Source organism: Sparassis crispa (assembly GCF_003851025.1).
Source record: "Sparassis crispa DNA, contig_000004F, whole genome shotgun sequence".
NCBI lineage: Eukaryota > Fungi > Basidiomycota > Agaricomycetes > Polyporales > Sparassidaceae > Sparassis > Sparassis crispa.
Window position 1 is genome coordinate 2,183,536 of NW_020939751.1, and position 19,240 is coordinate 2,202,775.

The window sequence follows — 19,240 nt, forward strand, 5'->3', positions numbered from 1 at the left end:
CGCCTCGATTTCCGCTGGATCTGCAGGTCTCCGTTATTTGAACGATACGTAGCTGAATTTTCGAGGTCAGGTCCCATTAATTGCACTTAAGTTTGAGGCATCGCTGTGAAATGCTTTGTCTACTCACAGCATTAGTACCATATGCATGCTCTATTAGATGATGTCAGACGACAGCGGCAACACAACAACCTCACTTCAAGTCGAGACACCCATCCAACTCCTCCCTCCATGTCCTCCTCCAATGGTTCACACAGCGCAAACAGAACCCTCGTGCATGCCAATCCAGTGCGGCAAGGTTCGAAAGCGCATCTAGTGGGTCGAGCATCCCCTCCTTGAACAACGGCACTTGTACCACCATTTCCGCCCACACCTCCACATCCTTTGTGCGCGTCTGTGAGCAGACGCGCTGACGTTCGACGTCTGAGTCAGAAGGTGAGGGAAGGAAAGGGAGCCGGCACAACAAAACTTCTGGAGCGGAGGCGATCTGAATCCACATTTCCTGCAGCTTCTCGCGTGTAACAACGAGACGCATGTACTCCGCCAGGCCGAGGCTGGGTTTGGCGCACGTATCGACGTGATTGTCGTCGGTCTGCTTGAATCCTGGGGAACGCAGCAGCTCGTAATACGCGCGCTTGAGCACCTCTGGTACACCGCATGTCCTCGCGAGGGTAATTGTCTCGGCAGCGTGCGGTATTCGCACAGAGGAGACGTGTGCTACGTCGGGGGGCCACATCGTGCGGAGGACATGCTTCGCGAAGTCGAGGATTTTCGGGAACCCGAGAGCGTGTGCTGCGCGCAGGAGGGACGCCAGGGCAGGGAATGGTGGGGGGTTCAGCGCGTACATGCTGAGAAGAAAACATGAGAATGTCGAAGTAAATGGTCGCCATGGCGGCACGCACATTCCGCCATCCATTGCCTCCATCAACACGGAGAAATCCGCCGCAGACACGCTGTTGACAGCATAGACGGGGCAGCCGTCCATCACGTCCCCCTCCAGAGGCGGATTACTGCTGCGCTTGAATAAATCGGCAAAGTACGTCGATTCATGTTCGAGCCGTGACCTGTGCAACTTGAAGAGCGTGTCCTGCACGAGGAGTACGATAGGGTTTTCGTGCCAGAAGACGGGGTGGCGCGTACAGAGGGCAAACTTCGCCGAAGATGAGGGAGCAGACGCAGTGGACAAAGCTGTCAATTCCGCAGGTCCGGATTTCGGTGACACCTGTTCTACTTTCACGGTCGACAACGCGAATGGCAGAGGCTCAGAATCCAAAAGTGTTTGTTCTCCTGCTGATGGTGACGTTTCGAGCCTACGACGCTTCGCGGATATACGGTCAGGCTCAGTTAGAGCAGCGCGCTTCTCCGGCGTACGCGCAGCGCTACCAGCCTGAGCTTGAGCGGTACGACTCGCCGCACCTGCAGCGGCGGATGCTGATGATGAGCCCGTACGCGTCCGGCTCGCAGGGGACGCAGGAAAGGGTTCAGCTCCGCCATCGGGCACCTTAGTAATGGCACCTTTTTTCATGGCTGAGCTCTTCGCCGCACCAGCGACAGCGGCTGTTCAACGTCAACGTTCAGTGGCGTGCGTGAGGCGAGAAGTCCAAGATGCGGCGCTTGCGGTTCTGTCCTTAAGGAGCTTTCGCTTGGGGACAGGAATGACCCGGACCATAACGACGAGGACGGCCTTCCACCCTAACCCTAACTGCGAGCGACCGGTCGGGCGCTTCATGACCAGATAGATATTCCTCGAGAACAACTTCGACACTAGTGCCAGGCTATGTGCGCGCTCTGTTCACTAGTTCTCGTCTTGCATGCGCATGCTGTATTCCTGGTAACGGTGACCCACTCCAGTCGGAAGGGAGGAAGGTATATGTGTCCCAATCGTGAACGCCCAGCAAACAACGTCCATAACGAGAAGGCGACATGCCCCATAAGGTAACTTCTCATGAACGGCAGTCAAGTTTTCCACTGTGAGCTACACATTGTACGTTTCGCGACGTGACACAGCGTTCCCAGGTGGCGGATGATTCGAGATATCTCCACTTCTGCAGTACGATTTAGCAGAGCTCAACATCAGGTTTAGAATGTTTCACGGGCTCGAATCTATTATACCGTGTCGTGTCATCTTCCCGCCACTCCATGACATTGACCTCGATGGCGGCCATCAGCTCAAACACAACCACGCGTCCAAATCCCCCCAGATCCGCTCCTTCGCATCCTTCCATGCCGTCCTCCTCTGCTCTACACAGCCCGTGCAAAGGCCCCGCGCCCCCCAATCCATACCGATGATGTTCTCGAGCGCACCTAGCGGGTCGAGCATCCCTTCCTTGAACACGGGTGCTCGCCCAACCATCTCTGCCCACAGCTCCGCACCCTTTGCGTGGGCCTGTTCACAGGCGCGCCGAGGCTCAGCGTCCGCTGGCTGAGAAAAAGAGATGAGTGGGCAAGATGTGTCCGGGGGCGTGGATGCGATTTGTATCCACACTTCTTGCAGCTTCTCGCGAGCGGCAAGGAGGAGAGCGTATTCCGCCGCTTCGAGCGCCGCTTTACGCTGGATTGCGTCGTCGATATCATCATTTGACTGGTGAAATCCTGGTGAACGCAGCAACTCGTAATACGCGCGTTTGAGCACCTCCGGGATGTTGCACGTCCGTGCGAGGACGATGGTCTCCGCTGCGTTCGGTGTTCGTACCGAGGTGAGGCACGCGAGGTCGGGGGCCCACGTCGTCCGCATGACATGCGATGCGAAGTTAAGAATCCTGGGAAAGGCGAGCGCGTGCGCGGCGCGTAACAGGGAGGCGAGAGCCGGGAAAGGCAGGGGATTCAACGCGTACGTACTGTGAAGAAAAGTGATAAGGTCAAAGTCACGGTCGGAATAAATAACAGGGTGCACGCACATCCCGCCATCCATGGCCTCCATTAGAACCGCGAAGTCCGCTGCGGACGTGCCGTCCACAAGGTAGACCGGGCAGCCATCCACCGTGTCTCTATCCGCCGGTCGTTCAGTGTCGCGTTTGAAAAGATCCGCGAAGAACGTCGATTCCTGTTCCAACCGAGACCTGTGCAGCTTGAAGAGCGTATTCTGAACGCGGAGCACGACGAAATCATCGCGCTGCCAGAACATAGAGTGGCGAGTGCAGTCGGCGTGTTTGAACGCGAGTGCGGACGTAGAAGAAGTAGACGCAGACGCAGACGCTGCTGGTCCGACATCTGTGTGATTTTGGCCACCGTGTCCTACATCGCGATGTGTCGTGTCTGACACGGACACAGACGGCAAGGGCTTAGAACTAGAAGCAGGGGTTAGTGGTGGCGCGTCCGTATGCTCCACGTTAGATGCGGACTTGGGCACAGAGGTAGACGAAAACGCGGTGGATTCGGTTCCAGGGCAAATTGGCTCTTCTGCTTTGATGCATGTTGCATCTGACAACGAAGGCGTAGACGCCGTAGGAACAGCTTCCTGGGGTTTTTCCTCAGTCTTGAAGTGTGTCACGGCGGATGGAGATGTAGACATCACAGGATCGGGTTTCTGGAGAACCTTTGGTGAAGTGGGAAGTATCGCTGCTGTAGCGGTTGACGACACTGCAGGTCCAGGCTTACTTTGTGGCGTGGCGAGTTTGGGGCGCTTCGCAGATTTGTCGGCAGGTGTGGCGGGTGCAGGACGCTTCTCAGATGTACCGCCACTGCGAGTCTGAGCGGTTAGGCTAGCTGCAACTGCGGCGCCGGACGTCGAAGGTGTTCCTGTATAGGTGTTTGCCGCCATCCGCGCAGATGTCACCGCGTTCAGGCCCTTGCTAGCTGGGTAACGAATAGATCGGCCTAGGCGATATGGTTGGTCGATCCAAGGGCGTGCTCTCCTTCAGATAGCGAATAGGTGTGAGCACGCGGGAAAGCCCGATACGGTTGCGCGTCTGCCACATCAGGCATTCTCGATACCAGCTACATCCCGACTAGCTCAGTAGTTCATCATATGTTCGGCACCTCTAAATACATCAAATTTTTACCTGTCAAAAAGTTACTGATTCATGCGCGAAGTTGCTCGACTTCTGAGGTGGGGACTTACGTGGCTTCAATCTCGAGTGAGTACTAGTACTTTGACCTTTCCCGTCAATCAACCACCTCCTCGCTGCGCATTTGGGACTTCACACAACACTCACGTTGGAACTGCAATACACCCACATACGAAGTAGCCGTGCATATACGTACGCCGTGTAGTGACGCGAAGGAACAGGTCGCGCATTACGCTTAAGGCTATGTCGCACGCGAGACCGGTATGTCACTAGCCTGCACAGCGACATTTAGCTCACATGATTATAGAACACAGGCCGGTACAGGCTTGTCATGTGCGATTGCATCCGTTGTGGTGGATTGGAGGTACCGTACTACCTGTGGCAACAGCACAAGGAGCAAGATGCATTTGCGACCACAGCCTTTGCTGCGCGTGGACGTGCAAACGTAGCTTCCGCGTCATCGCATGTCGTAACAGGTGTAACCATGGCCTCTCGTGGTCGAGGACAAAGGTACGGACCCACTGCGGCACTACGCGGACGAGGGGTATCACTTCGAAGTCAAGGTGTGGGCCGAGGCAGCACCCTCCCGAGCATTCCACGCAAGCGATCGAGTTCACCTTCATTTCATTCGGGTCCGCTTCCACACCCTACAGCTCGTGCAGCACAAGCAGCATCTTTCCCGCTCATGGGTGATGTTCCTATGGAGCCTCTTGGATCAGATATTCCCGATGATTCCAGCCCTTTATTCGACATGCGCACCCCTTCACCAGTCGCGTTCGCGGCATCAGTTGACCCAGATGCAGTTGGAATATCCCCCGCTTTGCATTCCCACACTCCTGTTCACATGTCGCGAAGTCCTAGTCCCCTCCTTCAGGAACGCGAACTGGGATATTATGAGGACCCCGATGACGAAGAAGTCCAGCGTGTCCTTAGGATGTCTGGTCTGGACCCGGAGAGTGTCCCTGTCATGGGCAATGCTGACATGTCAACTCCAGAACGACAAGAGAGCGTCACAGCAGCCGGTGCAGAAATACGCGCGACCTGTGTCGCACAGCCTCCAGAGCATGAGCTCGACGATCCGGATTCATTCATAGATACAAGGAAGTTACCGCCGCTCGGAACGCGGCTATCTGATGAACGCGCATATCTCGAATCCCATCCGAAATGGTTCGTACGTGCAATATTGATGGTTGTGGGTATCCTACACACAAAGTACCATGTTACCTTTCGAGCGTCGTCGTTGATTCTTTACGCAATCCGCGCGATTTTCATCGCACTCCGCCTGTTAAACAAGGACGACTCGATGCCTGCAACGCTCACCACTCTCCTGAAACGCCTCGATTTGAAAGATCGCTTCCATGTTCTACCTGTTTGCAAGGCATGCAAATCTCTCTTCGAGCCGACGATCAACCGCAAGTCAGCATGCCCTAAATGCGGGGAGAAGTTGTTTCCTCCTAGCGAACATGCAGCGGTTCGCGAGCTTCGACGTCTTCTTGGCAGAGATCCACCCAAACCTCCCCCCATTCTCGCGGCTCCGTATGCACCACTCTCAGCTGAGATCGCCGACTTCTTAAGTCGCCCTGGTATGGACAAGGAGGTGGTGGCATGGGAGACAGAACCTTCACTTCCAGGCAGGTACTCGCGCATCATGGATGGTGATGTTTGGAAGACGCTCCCGGGTCCTGACAAGAAGCCATTCTTCAGTAAGGACGAAAGTAGGCTTCCGGAGATTCGGATTGGTGTGTCTATGAGTCTGGATTGGTACGTTGTTCTCTGCGACATGTGTACATAATAATGGGGCTCATGGTAATCATCATCAGGTTCTCCTGCTCACGTACATCTTTCGCGCCATCGCATTCTTCAGGCCCGATGGCCTTTTGCGTACAGAACCTACGCGAAAGTGTCAAGTTAGTCCCGTTTATTTGGTGTAACTTGCATTTGTACTTACTGATTTCTCGCCAGATATCGACCACAAAATATCCTCGTTTGTGCGATGACACCGGGTCCTACAGAACCAACAGCGGAGCAAGTACAAAATTATCTCAAGCTTGTTGTTGACGACTTGTTGAATCTGTACGAGAACGGTGTTATCATGAAGACGCCTTCACATCCAGATGGTGAGTCCACTCTATTTGTACGAAAATATTACCAACTAACATGGACTCAAGGTATCTGTGTTCGTGTTGCCCTCGTAGCTGTTGTCTGCGATCATCCTGCGATGTGCAAGGTCAGTGGGTTCGCCGACAAGAATCATGCTGAGGTACCGTGCACGAAGTGTCATGTGAAGCAGAACCAGATGTTCTCGGACGAAGGGTTATCCAATGGTACTTAGTCATTTCCAACTTGGCATGCTTGGCTGACACACCTCAATAGGTTTTCCACTGCGCAATGGTGAGGATCACAAGCGGTTAGCACGAGAGTGGAAAACGCTGTCATCAGAGGCAGAGCGTGCTGAGTTCTTCAAGGCTCACGGTGTCCGCTGGACGGAGCTTGCTCGCCTACCGTATTTCGACCCAGTTCGCATGACCGTGATAGACCCCATGCACAACTTTCTACTTGGTGAGCAGGGAACAAGCCTGCGTGATTATATGCTTATCAGACTTCACAGGTGTTGTTAAAAATCAGTGGTACGGGCGATGGATAAAGTATAATGCTCTCCGTGCAAACACTCCAAAGACGAAGCGTGAACTCGCTATCATGCATGAGTTTCTCGAGACGGTGAGTGCAAAACGATGTATACGAATCAACCCTTCTGATATAAATTATCAGTTTGAGTCACCTCCATGGGTGGGACGGCTTCCGCTCCATGTCGGTGAACCTGCCGGTGGATCGCTTTCTGCAGATGAATACAAGGCTCTAGCTATTACCGTTGGCCCCCTGATTGTAAGTCTCTTTTACTAGTGCTTCGTGAATAAAGAAGCATTATTTATTATTCTGTAACAATGTAGCTACCGGTGATATGGGAAGAGTTCTGTCCAGAAGCGAAGGAGGACCATCAGAAAGCACTGAAGAAATGGAGAAAGGCAAAGAAGAAATGGGAGAAGGATACGCAGGAATGGGAACGCATCCAGCATGCACAGGAGACATCGGCCAAGACGACAAGGGGTGATGTCACTGCATCATCATCGACAGCAGAACAAGTACCCCAAAGCGAAATCGGCCAGGAACAGACATCAGGAAGAGTTCCGGAGGTGCCTAGTCCTACGGCAACTCGAGAGGGAGCTTCTTCAAGTACGGTTGCATCCACGAAAAAGGGCAAGAAGGTCAAGGACCCTGGTCCGGCGCCCGAAGAGCCTCGTCCACGCCTGCAGCCTGAGGAGATGCAAGCTTACATGAAGCTTGCAACGGCTTTAAAGATCCTTCTCAGCGGTTCAATCTTCGCGACACAGATTGACCGCGGTGAAAGTCTTCTCTTCGATTACTTGCGCGATTTCAAAAGGGTACGCACGCACATCACATATGAATGTCTGTGTGACTGAACTCAAATTTCTAGCTGTATGGTGGTGACGGGCTGATGCCAAACCATCATTTCGCGGTTCATATAGCCGCACAGATACGAGATTATGGACCAGTCTACAGTTTCTGGTCCTTCCTACCTGAACGACTCAACAAACTTCTGAAAGGTTTTCATTTGAACAATTGGGGTGGCGGGCAACTGGAGATCAGCATGTTGCGTGCCTTCAAACGAGACGCACAGATTCACTCTATGGTAATTTACTTGTTTTAATCTGTCCTTTTGATATGAACCTCGCTGCAGGTTCATTATGTATCGCAATCTAAAGGTACATCAGACGGTGATATATCTGCTCACATTGCACAGCATCTCCTGCACGAAAATCGTGAGGCCCGTGGAACGGTTGAGTCCATTGCGCAGGAATTGGCATATGTCGCAGATGATGGTAAGATTCACCGTTATGTAGTCAGCGACACTCACTAGCGTTCTTCATTAACAGTGCTATCTCTCTTGCCAATATCGCTTGGCCCTCCTTCAAATCAAGGTGTCAAGCTGTCAGACCGCACTAGAGCTTCCCTCTATAAGCTCTATAACCATGATCACAAGCAAGTCTACTATCCGACAGAGGCAAATGTGCCTCGCAGCGCACACTTTCTGCAACAGTATGGTCAGGTGCATGACTATGCACTGGTTGATGGTCGACGAATTACGCCTGTGACACACTCTAGCAAATTGTCTGCTGCGTCTGCCATCGTCAAAGTAGACCTCAATGGGAATATCCTGGCTGGTGAAGTGATGTCTGTCTTCGAGCACTTTCAAGGTGGCGTTACTGGCGATACGGTCTTCGCTGAGATGCGATGGATGAAGCGACTTGATCGGGTTCCCATTTCGGATGACATCTGGAGTGATTAGTGCGTTATTATCCCTGCATTTCGGTGGCTAACTAATTTAATAATCCCGAGTCCCGAGCTTGAGACTGAATTCTGGGAGTATCAAAAATACCATGCAGATGCTGATGGCCCACCTGCGGTCATACCACTCAGGATGATTCGTTGCCAGCTTGCACGTGGAAAATTTCATTCGCCCAAAATGTGGATGACAACGTCCCTGGAGCGCGTAGGTCGTGTTTGTTATTTAATTGCACTTGTATTAATCATGTTCTATAGCATGCTGTCTCATTCACGACAGAGGATTAAGCAGAGACTTAGAACCCTTCATCAGCATCGGCATCAACAGCGAGGATATACACAAGCCGCCCTCCTCTTGGCTAGAACAGAACGGCGTCAAAACAGCGCCCTCACTGCTCATTGGCCCAAGTATTTCAGTACGTGTTCTGTATACTTCAGCCTATGCACCGTTCAAATTTGGTAACATTTGATTTCCCTACAGTACTTATTACATCGATGTAGGAGACATGGACAATGCGAAAACACGATCAGGAGTGCTACTAGAATCTCGAATGGATGCAGAAGTGGCAAAGCAGGAGAAAAGTGGCAAAGCAGGAGAAAAGCGGCAAAGCAGGAGAAAAGCGGCAAAGCAGGAGAAACTAAGTGCTCATCTCGGAGTCATTGCGAGATGACGATGACCTGGATCGAGATAGAGAGTGCGACGAAGAACGACGTGAAGAGCTTGAATGTACATCCGACCCAGGGATCAGCTCTTCCTCAGCATCAGGACTGACGTCTACTCCCTGCCGAGTTTCGTTTGCACGTGTTCCGAAGCCGATGGGGTCGCCGAACGAGAACCAGTCATGCAGCATGATTGAATGTGGGTACTTATCCTTGTGTTGCTCGTACCAGTCGCGATTGATCCCAAAGTCAAATGGAGCAATAGAAGGAGGATCGTCACTAGACCTATTCTCCGAGTGCACCCGTTGCTTGAACTCCTGCCGGTCCTTGGGAGGCAGGTCCTCCCAGAAGTAATCCCACAGCTTGTGTAGAATATCAGAGTACTGACGTGGTGTGTACGTCATTCAAGTTTATCACTAAATTCTTGATGCTATTGACGCACCTCCACAGAACGCCAGTTTGGCCTGATTATCTCGAAGAAGCCAAGTTTGTCAAGAACGGTATCAGGCAAGTCTCTCATCCCGGCTTCTGCTGCCAGTCGCCTCTTCCAATCCTCTTTCAGCTCGCCTGCATCTGTATCAGGTCCAGATGCCTCGTCAGACATCATCTCATGGGTAATCAATTCCGTAGGATCAACGCCATGGCGTTGGATGTAACTGGTAACGCCAAGTGCAAGCTTCTTCGACTTCTACTCATGATCATCAATAAATGTTTGCATGAGGTAAAATGTTCATTACCTGCTTGCGGCGCTGCATTCTCCTCGTCTTTTGCTGATTGTGTCGCAGTAACACACGCTTCCCATCCTCGACCTGTCCACGGTAGGCCTCCTTGTACCCATTCCATGATACCTTCGCAAGCTCATACACGGTGTCAGCCGTAATTCGCATCGTTGTGTTGTTCATAAAGTCCGGGCGTGTCTTCTCATCCTGCGTACAGTGGTAAGTCAATTCCTTGATCAATGTTCTCTGGCGTTGATAAATTCTTACTGAGAGTTCAGCGTAGATGATGTCGCGCACTCGTACCAGCAATCTCCGATTATCTGTATGTTTAACATCTCTGTGGAATGCGGGATTAATGTATGTTTCGCCTGTTTGCTCATTTTGTCTCTCGGGCAGGATACCGTCAACTGGAATGGGCCACTTGTCCTTGACTCCAACCCCAGTGACATTGCGGATGCATGACGAGGTAAGTTTCTGCAAGATCAGTGAGCATTACTCATCGCTATGAAGTGCATATAGCCTACCAGAATAAATGTTCTAGCTTTGCGTTGCTCTCCAGTCAGGTCGGATACCTTTCCCTTCGTTATGTCTACGCATGGCTCATTCACGATGTTTGCAGTGTGGTCTTCAATGTTCTCATCCGTAGGATTAGGATGGCGACGAAGGAAGCTGCGTTTAGCCACGGCGGAGGCGCCTCGCGAGGCAGAGTGAGAACCACGTGCGAAGGATGTAGCAGCAGGATCAGTGATACTCATGGTATGTCCCTGGTGTATGCTCTGCCCTAGCTGAGCCTGACTGACACCTGGCACTGCTGGTGGGATGAACCCCGCAGCATTTTGCTGAAGCAGGGTGGTTATATGCGCAATGTTAATTCCTGGAAGAAGCTGTAGAAGTGCGGGATTGATAGCATCTCCAGGCGGGGGGGCAAATGCCGGTGGAATAGCCCCCTGGTTAGCTGGATTCGAAGGTATGTCTGTCTCGTCCTGAGTTCGTCTGCGAGATGGAGATCTAGAGCGCGAGAGCCGTCGGCGTCGACTCCTGCCACAGCTAGTGTGAGTGCAGTCACATCAATTGAACTATTTACTCACCTTTCTTTGCTTTTCTTTTTCTTCCTATTGCGTGGCTGTGTCTGGTCTTCCACATGTCGCTGCCTGTCTTGCCTCCCGCGGGTAGGTCCACTGTCTCCTCTCTGGTTGTGTGATGTGGCTGATGACTCTACAGTGGAAGTGTGTTCGAAGGGCATCCCCTGTGGTCCTCCGGCAGGTTGATTTCTTTGCCATTCTGCCGTGCGTTGCTGACGGATCTGCATCAGGTACTTCTCTTGAATCGCAGCCGGCATGGTTGGCCAAAGTGCTTGCATTACGGGATCTAGGATATTGGCTGGAATTGAGCTCATGGTGAGTGATATGCAGTTCCGTGTCTGTTTGTCTGTGCGCTAAGCATCCGGCGAGTGTAGGGTGAATATTAATTGTGAGGCCTGGGGGACGCGACGCTGTACGGTCACATGATCGTATATTATCTTATCTTATCTGTACCTATATACAGAAATGGATGACGTTCTCACAATTGGTCTAGACGTGAATCCGTAGTTACTTCGAGAGGTAGTACACAAACTGTATATACATGCTGATGATTCAAACAGGTGAGGGAAGATTGGCTGGGGACATCTATTTGGATGCTAAATGCTCAGGCTGCCGGGAGTGCAACAAGTTGAATAATCTGGACCTAACGGCAGGTAGACAGACACATTTACGCCACGAATAGATGGGCTTATCGCGCACTAATTAAACGGAAAATTTGCGTGTGTTCAGACCTGTACACGGCGCAAGCACACGGGTCTTGAACGCGGTGTGTTGGAGGGGAGGGTAGTGGAGGGAGTCGTCCACCGTCGCGCATCCACTGGAACGTTCTCTCCATGTCTGAGAGCTTCTCCGCAGCATTTGGAGCCACGGCTGGGGTACGCGGCTGTGCAGGGGCGCGTGGATGCCGCGAGCTCTGTGACGGCGGGCTGGGGGTTTGGCCTGTGGATTGGCTATGTTCGGGGACAGGGGCCGCTGTGCGCGGAGGAGCATGCCTCATTGATGGGGCAGGATGGAATTGTAGGGTGGCTGGCAGCCAGAAGGGATTGAAATATGTCCTCCCGGGCGCGGTCGATGGAGCAGACGTGGATGGAGTAGCAAGGTCGGCAGCGAGGCGCCTGAGTCGCCGACTGAGAGCACCGCGGTCTACCTCTTCGCCATACCGTATGCGGCGCGGGGGCAGAGGAAGTACCGTGCGCCGATGTTGGTCGTCGGACATCTTGACTTTCGAGCTCGTCGCGGTCAATAACAAGGCTTGTTGAGTCGGGCGCTTGCGTGTAGACGCTGAACTCGATCTCCCAAAAGTGGCTCCGCTTCAATTTTCGTATCCCGGATTCCTGGACTGCGGCGTGGACGTGCACTCAGCTGCATCCTGTACCACCACGTCTTGCAGTGCAGGAAACTCACCGTACTATCAATGACTCACTTTACTCTCCATGAACATGGGGTGCAAAGTGAGTCAGGAGCACGAAGCGACCGGCATCGTCTCCGTCTTCTATCAGCTACTTACTCATCTCACTCGTCACCTAAGTTCTTATTTATCCGGCTGTCTCACCGATAAGTACACCCTAAGCAGGCGCCGCATGGCCTGCAGTCTCCTTCGTTCTGCGTACTGCCATCCGTCCAATATTTGTCGACAATGCCTAACACATTCACCGGCGTATAAGGGAACTGTCACCTTCCCGCTTGGGCTGTACATCAACGGCGAGTTTGTGGACCCTGTTGAAGGGGGAACAATCGAGTGAGTACCGTGCTGATTTGCGAAACAGCCTTTCTTATGAGACCGTGACAGTGTTATGAATCCACGTAAGTTTACTTATCAGTCAGACTTGTATCTTCTGTTGGATTGAAGCTTGGTTTTGTTCGCAGCCACTGGGAAATTTATTACGTCCATTGCAGCGGGGACAAAGGCAGACATCGACCTCGCAGCTCGTGCGGCGAAGGCCGCCTTCAAGGCGTCCTGGGGATTCAAGACGCCTGGCGTGGAGCGCGGTAAGATGCTCTTCAAGCTCGCGGACCTCGTGGAGCAACGTATCGACGAATTTGCTGCTCTTGACACGCTTACCAATGGTACCTGTGGCCCCGAGCGTGTTCATCGCCTGTCTGAACAACTTTCATTGGTGTTGCCATGTCACTTACAGGAAAGACGTTCAAGACGACAGCCCATGGCGACTGCACTAGCGCCATCGCAATCCTCCGCTACTACGCTGGTTGGGCTGATAAAATCACTGGCAAGACTATCGAAGTGACGTGCACTGTCCTCAGATTGTCACTGACATCTGACCATTGGTCTCGGACAATGGCAGACAAACGATAACAAAATGACGTACACGCGGCACGAGCCTATTGGTGTAGTGGTGAGTAGCACCCTCTCAAAATTTACTCGTTCTTAATTTGCGCCGAATTTAGGGCCAAATCATTCCCTGGAACGTGCCCAGTAGCGTCTGTTTCTTTCTCGCAACTTCTTTCGCTGATCCTGCGTTCTCTCGTTAGTGTACTCTGTCGCGGTCAAATCTGGACCTGCTCTCGCTACCGGGAACACTGTCGTGCTCAAGCCGTCTGAACTAACGCCACTCTCGGTGCTGCTCTTCTGCACGCTACTCGCTGACGCTGGTTTCCCGCGTGGCGTGGTGAATGTAGTGAATGGATATGGCCCTACCGCAGGCCAGGCGATCAGTGAGCACCCGCTCATCGGCAAGGTTGCCTTCACGGGCAGTACCCTCACTGGACGCAAAATTATGGAAGCTGCAGCTAAGAGTAACTTGAAGCCGGTCACGCTCGAGCTCGGTGGGAAGAGTCCAGTCATGATCTTCGAGGACGCGGCTTCGAGTACGCGCACCTCGCCATGTGCGGTGGTAGACGGGCGCGGGCGAGCGCGCCCTGGGCTCGATCCTGGGGCACGAGCTCGTCCCCAGCGAGCAGACGTGAACACTGGCATGCAAGCATCCACAGTTGATGGATCGGTGTCCCTTCCTTCTTATCCCGCATATGTTGGACACCGAGTGTGCCATGCTATTGCCTTTCTCGGCTCTCTGCACGCTTACTGAGTGTGTTCGACGTCGGGGGCTCAGGCTTCAAGATTCGAGGGTATGACTCGCGGAGACCAGCCTCGTCCTTCGTGAGCGCGCTACTTTGCATAGCGACGAGCATGACGCGATCGGACAGTTGTTGACTTTCGTTTGTCCCCTCGTCGTTTGTGTTATGCGTGTATGCGGTCGCTAACGGTGCCCCTATTTTCGCGTTCGGCGAGGAGTGCATACAGCGAAAGTCGGCGGGCACTGCATGCGCTGTGTGGCTGCAGTCCGCCCGGCCATCTTGCTGCATCGAGGATGCGCTTGACACTTGCATGAGCAGGGTTATGGCCGTTGTGATCGTCCTGTGGAACGAAAGCTGTGCCGAGATACCGTGCGCGCCGGGCGAAACCGAATCGAACACGGTGTGCTTGCGAGCGACATCATTGATTCCTCCGTCGGTGGCGATCCGCGCTGGCTAAGGTCAGGGGCGTGCTGCTTGAGGCGAAAAAGAGTGTCGGGGCGTGCATGCACGGTACCCAAGAGAAGATGGACCGGCCTAGGTGCGCGAGCGTGCCCTGCGAACACGGGCGAGGATCTTGAAGGAACCTAGCGGGGCTGGGGCGAGGATAGGGAGGCGAAGAGCTACTAGTGGGGGATGGGCAAGACGCGCCCCAGTGCGTGACGGACCGTGACGGATCGCGTTCGATCGCGCCCGATCGCGTCCAATTTAGATGCATATTTATACTAGGAAAGCGCCGACTGGCGTTGGCCCTGACCTTGCTTGCCAAGTGGTAATGCATTTGTTAGATATGCATGTAGTCTAGACAATTTGAAGGGTATTAGTAAACAATAATTTCCGCCCAACAGAGCTCGGTTGTCAAGATCGAAGGGGAAGTTCACAATTCAATTTCGGTACTTCAGATGTCAGAGCCATCATTAAATGAATGGGTGATGAACACCACAGATTCACTTCTAGTGAATTTTCTTTATAGACTACATGCATGTGCTGTGACAGGGAAAAAGTCGAATTAATGGCGGAAAAAAACCTGTGTGATAGTTGTAGTGAAGTGTTGAATGGACAAGTACAAGCATACAGCAACCGGGCTGGTTTTCGAAAGAGAACAGACAACTGGATAATGTTTGTTAGTGATTGAATAAGCAACGCCGCGCAACAGATTGTACGCAACGCTCGCCGATGGTTCTATATATTCAACAACAGACTGTACAGGGTGAACGATGCGACGACACCGGGAGTCGAACATAAAGGCCTTAACCGGAGACACTCGGGAGAGAAGTCGGGCAGGTACGGGGCACGGAAAAGTGGTGCAATTAAGGGGGGCGAGGAGACCTTGGCAAGCAAGGTGATTCCTCTGGCACAGTGTCTAGCTTGTATGGCACTCTCTTTGATCACCTGCATCTGCTCACTTCGAGACAGATGTCACCTCTTCCTCCCGACTTTTTCGCCTGGGACAAGGCCTTCGTACCCTGCTGTCCTATGTCCCTGCCGTCCTCGCCTTTCTCCTCATGGCTGCTCTCGCGGTCTCTGGAAACCTCGTGTCCTCTGGTTCAGCAGCGACGAGCGGCTCGAGAGGTGGAGAGGCGCCCGGGCGAATGGTTGGGAACACTAGCGTGCGCTTCGTCGCCGCTGCCTGCTCCAGCAACAGCTCCGAGAATGCTTCGCAGAACAGTTACAGGTGGCGAGTTACCTTCTAGCTCTCCAGTTTCTGATTCTCAAAATTTCCTCCATTGGCTGGATGTGTTGTGTATTCTTGTATGCAGCGATGGATTCGGCGTTTGCTGTATAGAGCTACTCTGGTATGTTTCTCATATCTCATTCTTCGCTACCTCCAGTTTGGTCATCGCCATCGTTATTGTTTCCGACTCCTTTTACTTCTAATCCACAAACTTTGCTTCCACCTTCACGCTACTTCCTTGCGGAATTATTCAGGTGTTGTTGACGTAGGGTGCACGTCCGTTCCACCGCCCAACTCAGACCCTCGGTCTCTCTCCGATACACCTAGCGTTTCTTCCAGCCGTGCGGCGAACGCGTAAGCGTTTCATGGGTCGTTCGAGCAGCGCCAGTGACTCACGGTGTCGTTGTGGCCATCGTCCACTCTCCACATCCGTGTTTGTTCTTTGTATCGGTATCACGTCTAGGTTTGGTGCAGATTTGCTCACATCACACTCCTTCTGACAAGTCTTGTCGCGCTTATCGTAGCTCGTGAGCTGTCCTTTGTGGTATGGGTATATTTTACATACAGTAATCCTTAGCTTATCGGGTCGTAACGCACACTGTGCGGGTGGTCCACAGTTCATTAGATAATCGTGTTCAAACTTTCCATTATCAATTCAGGCCGGCAAAATATGTATTGACCTTATTTAATTGTACGGTCGTTCAACCGATACCCGTATTACGGCTGCAGTCGAAAGAGTCCTCGTAAATGGAATCGTATACGGCGGGATCCGGATAGGCTAGTAATTCTCCTCAGTAGGATAGTGGAATGCGCTGAATCATAGTTGTTTTAGGAAAGCTGCCAGTGAAGCCATCGACAGTCTGACATCGCATGGAGAGAAGTGTGATGCATGTGGTGTGGCAGGTGTTCTAGCTGTATTGTTTCCTTGAGGGCCAGGCCGATAAGTAGTCAACATCGGCTGCAGTGGAGCTGAGAACAATCGCTTGCAGCATTCGAACGCACAGGTGATGTATGACATACGCTCAATTGTCGACAGCGAGACTACTCTGTCAGGATGACTGACCGCCATTTCATGACCAGTTCGATGGTTTCGCCTTCCTATTTTAGCGTAGGTGTTGCCTCTGTGAGTGCCGCTGACCACAAACATCTCCCGTAGATGTCGCACTACGTGGAAATGTGACTGCATGAATTTGGTGGCCTTCCAAGCACTCGGCGCTAGGTAAGTGCGCGCATACTGTATATAAGACCGTCAGCAAGGCCGCGTCGCTGCAAGTAGCTAAACCGCTCAAATGTCTGCAAAAGTGTGGCTCATAACTGGCACGAGCTCCGGAATAGGCCTTGCCCTTGTTCAGCATGTCCTTGCCCAAGGGGACAAGGTGGGAACGTCTGATATGTCTTGAAAGAGGAGCCTGATATATTCTGCCCTAGGTCATTGCCACTGTCAGGTCAATGTCCAAATATCCCGAGGAGCTGAAGGGTGCGGAGCCCCTCGTCCTCGATCTCGGCGCTCCCGACTCTGAGATCCGTAAGGTTGGCGAGGCTGCATTGAAGGTATATGGTCAGATCGACGTCTTGGTCAATAATGCTGGCTATGGCCTCTCCGGGCCAGTAGAGGAGTTAGAGTAAGCAACCAGCTCGAGATCCACAGGCTATCACTCACCGCTAGTTGCAAATAGTATGGAAGGTGTACGAGCACAGTTCCAGACGAACGTGTTCGGGACAATTGTCCTGACGCAGTCCCTGCTGCCCCATTTCCGAGCACGGAAGACGGGTCACATCTTCAATCTGTCCTCGGCCGGGGCTTATTGGAACTACCCGGGCTTAGGAGCGTATGCCGCTTCCAAGGCTGCGCTCGACGCGTTCTCCGAGTCGCTCAGTCGGGAGGTCGAGCCGTATAACATCCGCGTCATCGTCATCCTCCCTGGATACTTTCCCACTAACATCTTCGCCAAGGCACGGTCGACCGAGCGGCTGAGCACAGTATACACGGACCCGAAGCAAGGATATAAATTCATCGAGACGTTGCAGCAGAGGCGCCAAGAGAGTGGACAGTTCGGCGACTTGGTCAAGTTCGCGCAGCGGACGTATGAGATCGTGCACGGCGTAGGGATGGGGGAGGGTTTGGTGGAGAGCCAGGGTGGGAAGCGGGAGTGGATGCGTCTGCCGCTGGGCACTGACTGCGGTGAACTGATGCTTGCTAAGATTAATACCGTGAAGGAGAACGTTGAGATGTTTGAGGCGATATGGAGGTCGACGGATGTAGATTTGGAGAGACTGAAGGATTTCGCCCAAGCTTGAGGCTGAAGTTCGTTTCAACAAAATTAACAATTTCAATTTCTAGCCATCATCACACTTCCTTGGGCCCTGGGGTGGATGTCGTGCTGGCCCTGAGTATGTACAATTTGGTTGTAAGAGAAGAACACAGCACTAGATTGTGTTGCGTACCGCTGACCAGACAATCCGAGTCAGAGGTAGAACTTTCTGAACAATTTCGACCGAATAATGTGCTCACGTGCATATGTCGGTCCCGTCACTCAACGGAAAGGAACTTCAGTTGAATATCAGAGAAGTGTCGACTACTTGCCGGTGCAGTGCTTCGCACAGCACGAGGCGACAATATATACATTGCACACTGGCATGCAAGCAGTTAACTGACCCTTTCAAGGTAGGCCATTCTGTAGCCATACGGCCCTTTAGACAATGAGACGAGGAAGTCGTTCACTTCAATACCAATTACACAATGATGCCTAAAGTCTGGGTGATCACATGTGCAAATTGCATCACCAGCGTCTCCCTGCAAGGCGACAAGACGGAAATCGTGGACATAGTACGTGTTGTGGTAGCCTTGTAGCCTTGAAACTCTTGACTGCCACATCGTAGATCGCCACAGCCAACTTGAAGTTCACTGAGCGCCTGAAAGCCACTGAGCTGTCCATCCTTGACCTCCACGGTCCCTACGGATAAGTCGACATCTTCGTCAACAACGCCGAATTTGGCGTTATCGGTCAGCCCGTAGAAGAACTAGAGCAAGAGCGTCTGGTGTTCAGCGATGGCCCGATGCGCACTGCTTGGGACGCGGTGACGCGGCGCGCGGCAGGCGTGTCTGTCACGCCAGAATGTCACAACTGCCGCCCCCGACTCCCTCTCTCAGCCAATATTATGGGTGCAGTGGTCTTGCCACTCCGGGACCTTTCTCTCGGCCGGTGTGAATCACATTTATCTGGCTCCAGCGCTAACTTCATTTGCTTAGCATTCAAACAGATCGGCGAATTCCAAGTGCCTACAGACGATGCCAAATGGAAAAGACGATCTGGGTCCATGCGGGGAGTTGAGTGCCATTGAAAATGTGATAGATGTAGCGGAACTGCTGGGTGCACTTTAGATGCTATGAACTGACCTTTTGTGCAGGGAAAATGGAAGATTACTGAAGGCTCATGGCAGTGTCGACCAGCAAGTATCAAGCCGGGAATACCAAGCATTCTGTTCTTTCTTGTTCATCTAAGGTTCAGTTTAGCACATTCAAGTAGCAGATGCGCCATCTAATGCAATCACCGAAATTTCCCCGATCCCCTCGCTTTACTCGGCGTAGCTCCAGTTACGCTGCGGAAGGGAGTCCTTCCGGTATAATTCGTGAAGCTTATCTGGATGGTCGAACACAGCATTAATGCTGTTCTCTATCCTCACAGCTCTATGGATATGCTGATGGGA

General features: G+C 52.5%; 6 protein-coding genes across 6 annotated transcripts; 3 read left to right on the plus strand and 3 right to left on the minus strand.

Annotated features, from left to right (window-relative positions):
• Positions 1-190: 190 nt before the first annotated feature.
• On the minus strand, positions 191-3,757 carry SCP_0507640 (hypothetical protein; the record flags this gene model as incomplete). The annotated part of the gene is made up of 4 exons (XM_027758820.1): positions 191-845; positions 900-1,554; positions 2,281-2,834; positions 2,895-3,757. The coding sequence occupies 4 exons, from the start codon at positions 3,755-3,757 to the stop codon at positions 191-193; spliced, it is 2,727 nt and encodes a 908-aa protein (XP_027614621.1).
• A 262-nt stretch (positions 3,758-4,019) lies between these two features.
• On the plus strand, positions 4,020-8,654 carry SCP_0507650 (hypothetical protein; the record flags this gene model as incomplete). The annotated part of the gene is made up of 15 exons (XM_027758821.1): positions 4,020-4,073; positions 4,185-4,265; positions 4,312-5,765; positions 5,825-5,911; positions 5,967-6,121; positions 6,173-6,328; positions 6,378-6,563; positions 6,613-6,722; positions 6,774-6,887; positions 6,953-7,444; positions 7,498-7,713; positions 7,762-7,903; positions 7,958-8,369; positions 8,421-8,574; positions 8,625-8,654. 15 exons carry the CDS (start codon positions 4,020-4,022, stop codon positions 8,652-8,654), a joined length of 3,843 nt encoding a protein of 1,280 aa, XP_027614622.1.
• Positions 8,655-9,004: 350 nt separating this feature from the next.
• SCP_0507660 (hypothetical protein) lies at positions 9,005-11,141 on the minus strand (the record flags this gene model as incomplete). The annotated part of the gene is made up of 6 exons (XM_027758822.1): positions 9,005-9,409; positions 9,469-9,714; positions 9,764-9,952; positions 10,013-10,219; positions 10,270-10,783; positions 10,834-11,141. 6 exons carry the CDS (start codon positions 11,139-11,141, stop codon positions 9,005-9,007), a joined length of 1,869 nt encoding a protein of 622 aa, XP_027614623.1.
• Positions 11,142-11,515: 374 nt separating this feature from the next.
• Positions 11,516-12,043, minus strand: SCP_0507670 (hypothetical protein; the record flags this gene model as incomplete). The annotated part of the gene is made up of 1 exon (XM_027758823.1): positions 11,516-12,043. The coding sequence occupies one exon, from the start codon at positions 12,041-12,043 to the stop codon at positions 11,516-11,518; it is 528 nt and encodes a 175-aa protein (XP_027614624.1).
• Positions 12,044-12,407: 364 nt separating this feature from the next.
• On the plus strand, positions 12,408-13,871 carry SCP_0507680 (Aldehyde dehydrogenase; the record flags this gene model as incomplete). Its single annotated transcript, XM_027758824.1, has 7 exons — positions 12,408-12,565; positions 12,617-12,630; positions 12,694-12,894; positions 12,966-13,069; positions 13,131-13,181; positions 13,234-13,261; positions 13,318-13,871. The coding sequence occupies 7 exons, from the start codon at positions 12,408-12,410 to the stop codon at positions 13,869-13,871; spliced, it is 1,110 nt and encodes a 369-aa protein (XP_027614625.1).
• A 2,950-nt stretch (positions 13,872-16,821) lies between these two features.
• SCP_0507690 (Uncharacterized oxidoreductase) lies at positions 16,822-17,830 on the plus strand (the record flags this gene model as incomplete). Its single annotated transcript, XM_027758825.1, has 3 exons — positions 16,822-16,908; positions 16,961-17,154; positions 17,209-17,830. 3 exons carry the CDS (start codon positions 16,822-16,824, stop codon positions 17,828-17,830), a joined length of 903 nt encoding a protein of 300 aa, XP_027614626.1.
• Between the last annotated feature and the right edge of the window lie 1,410 nt (positions 17,831-19,240).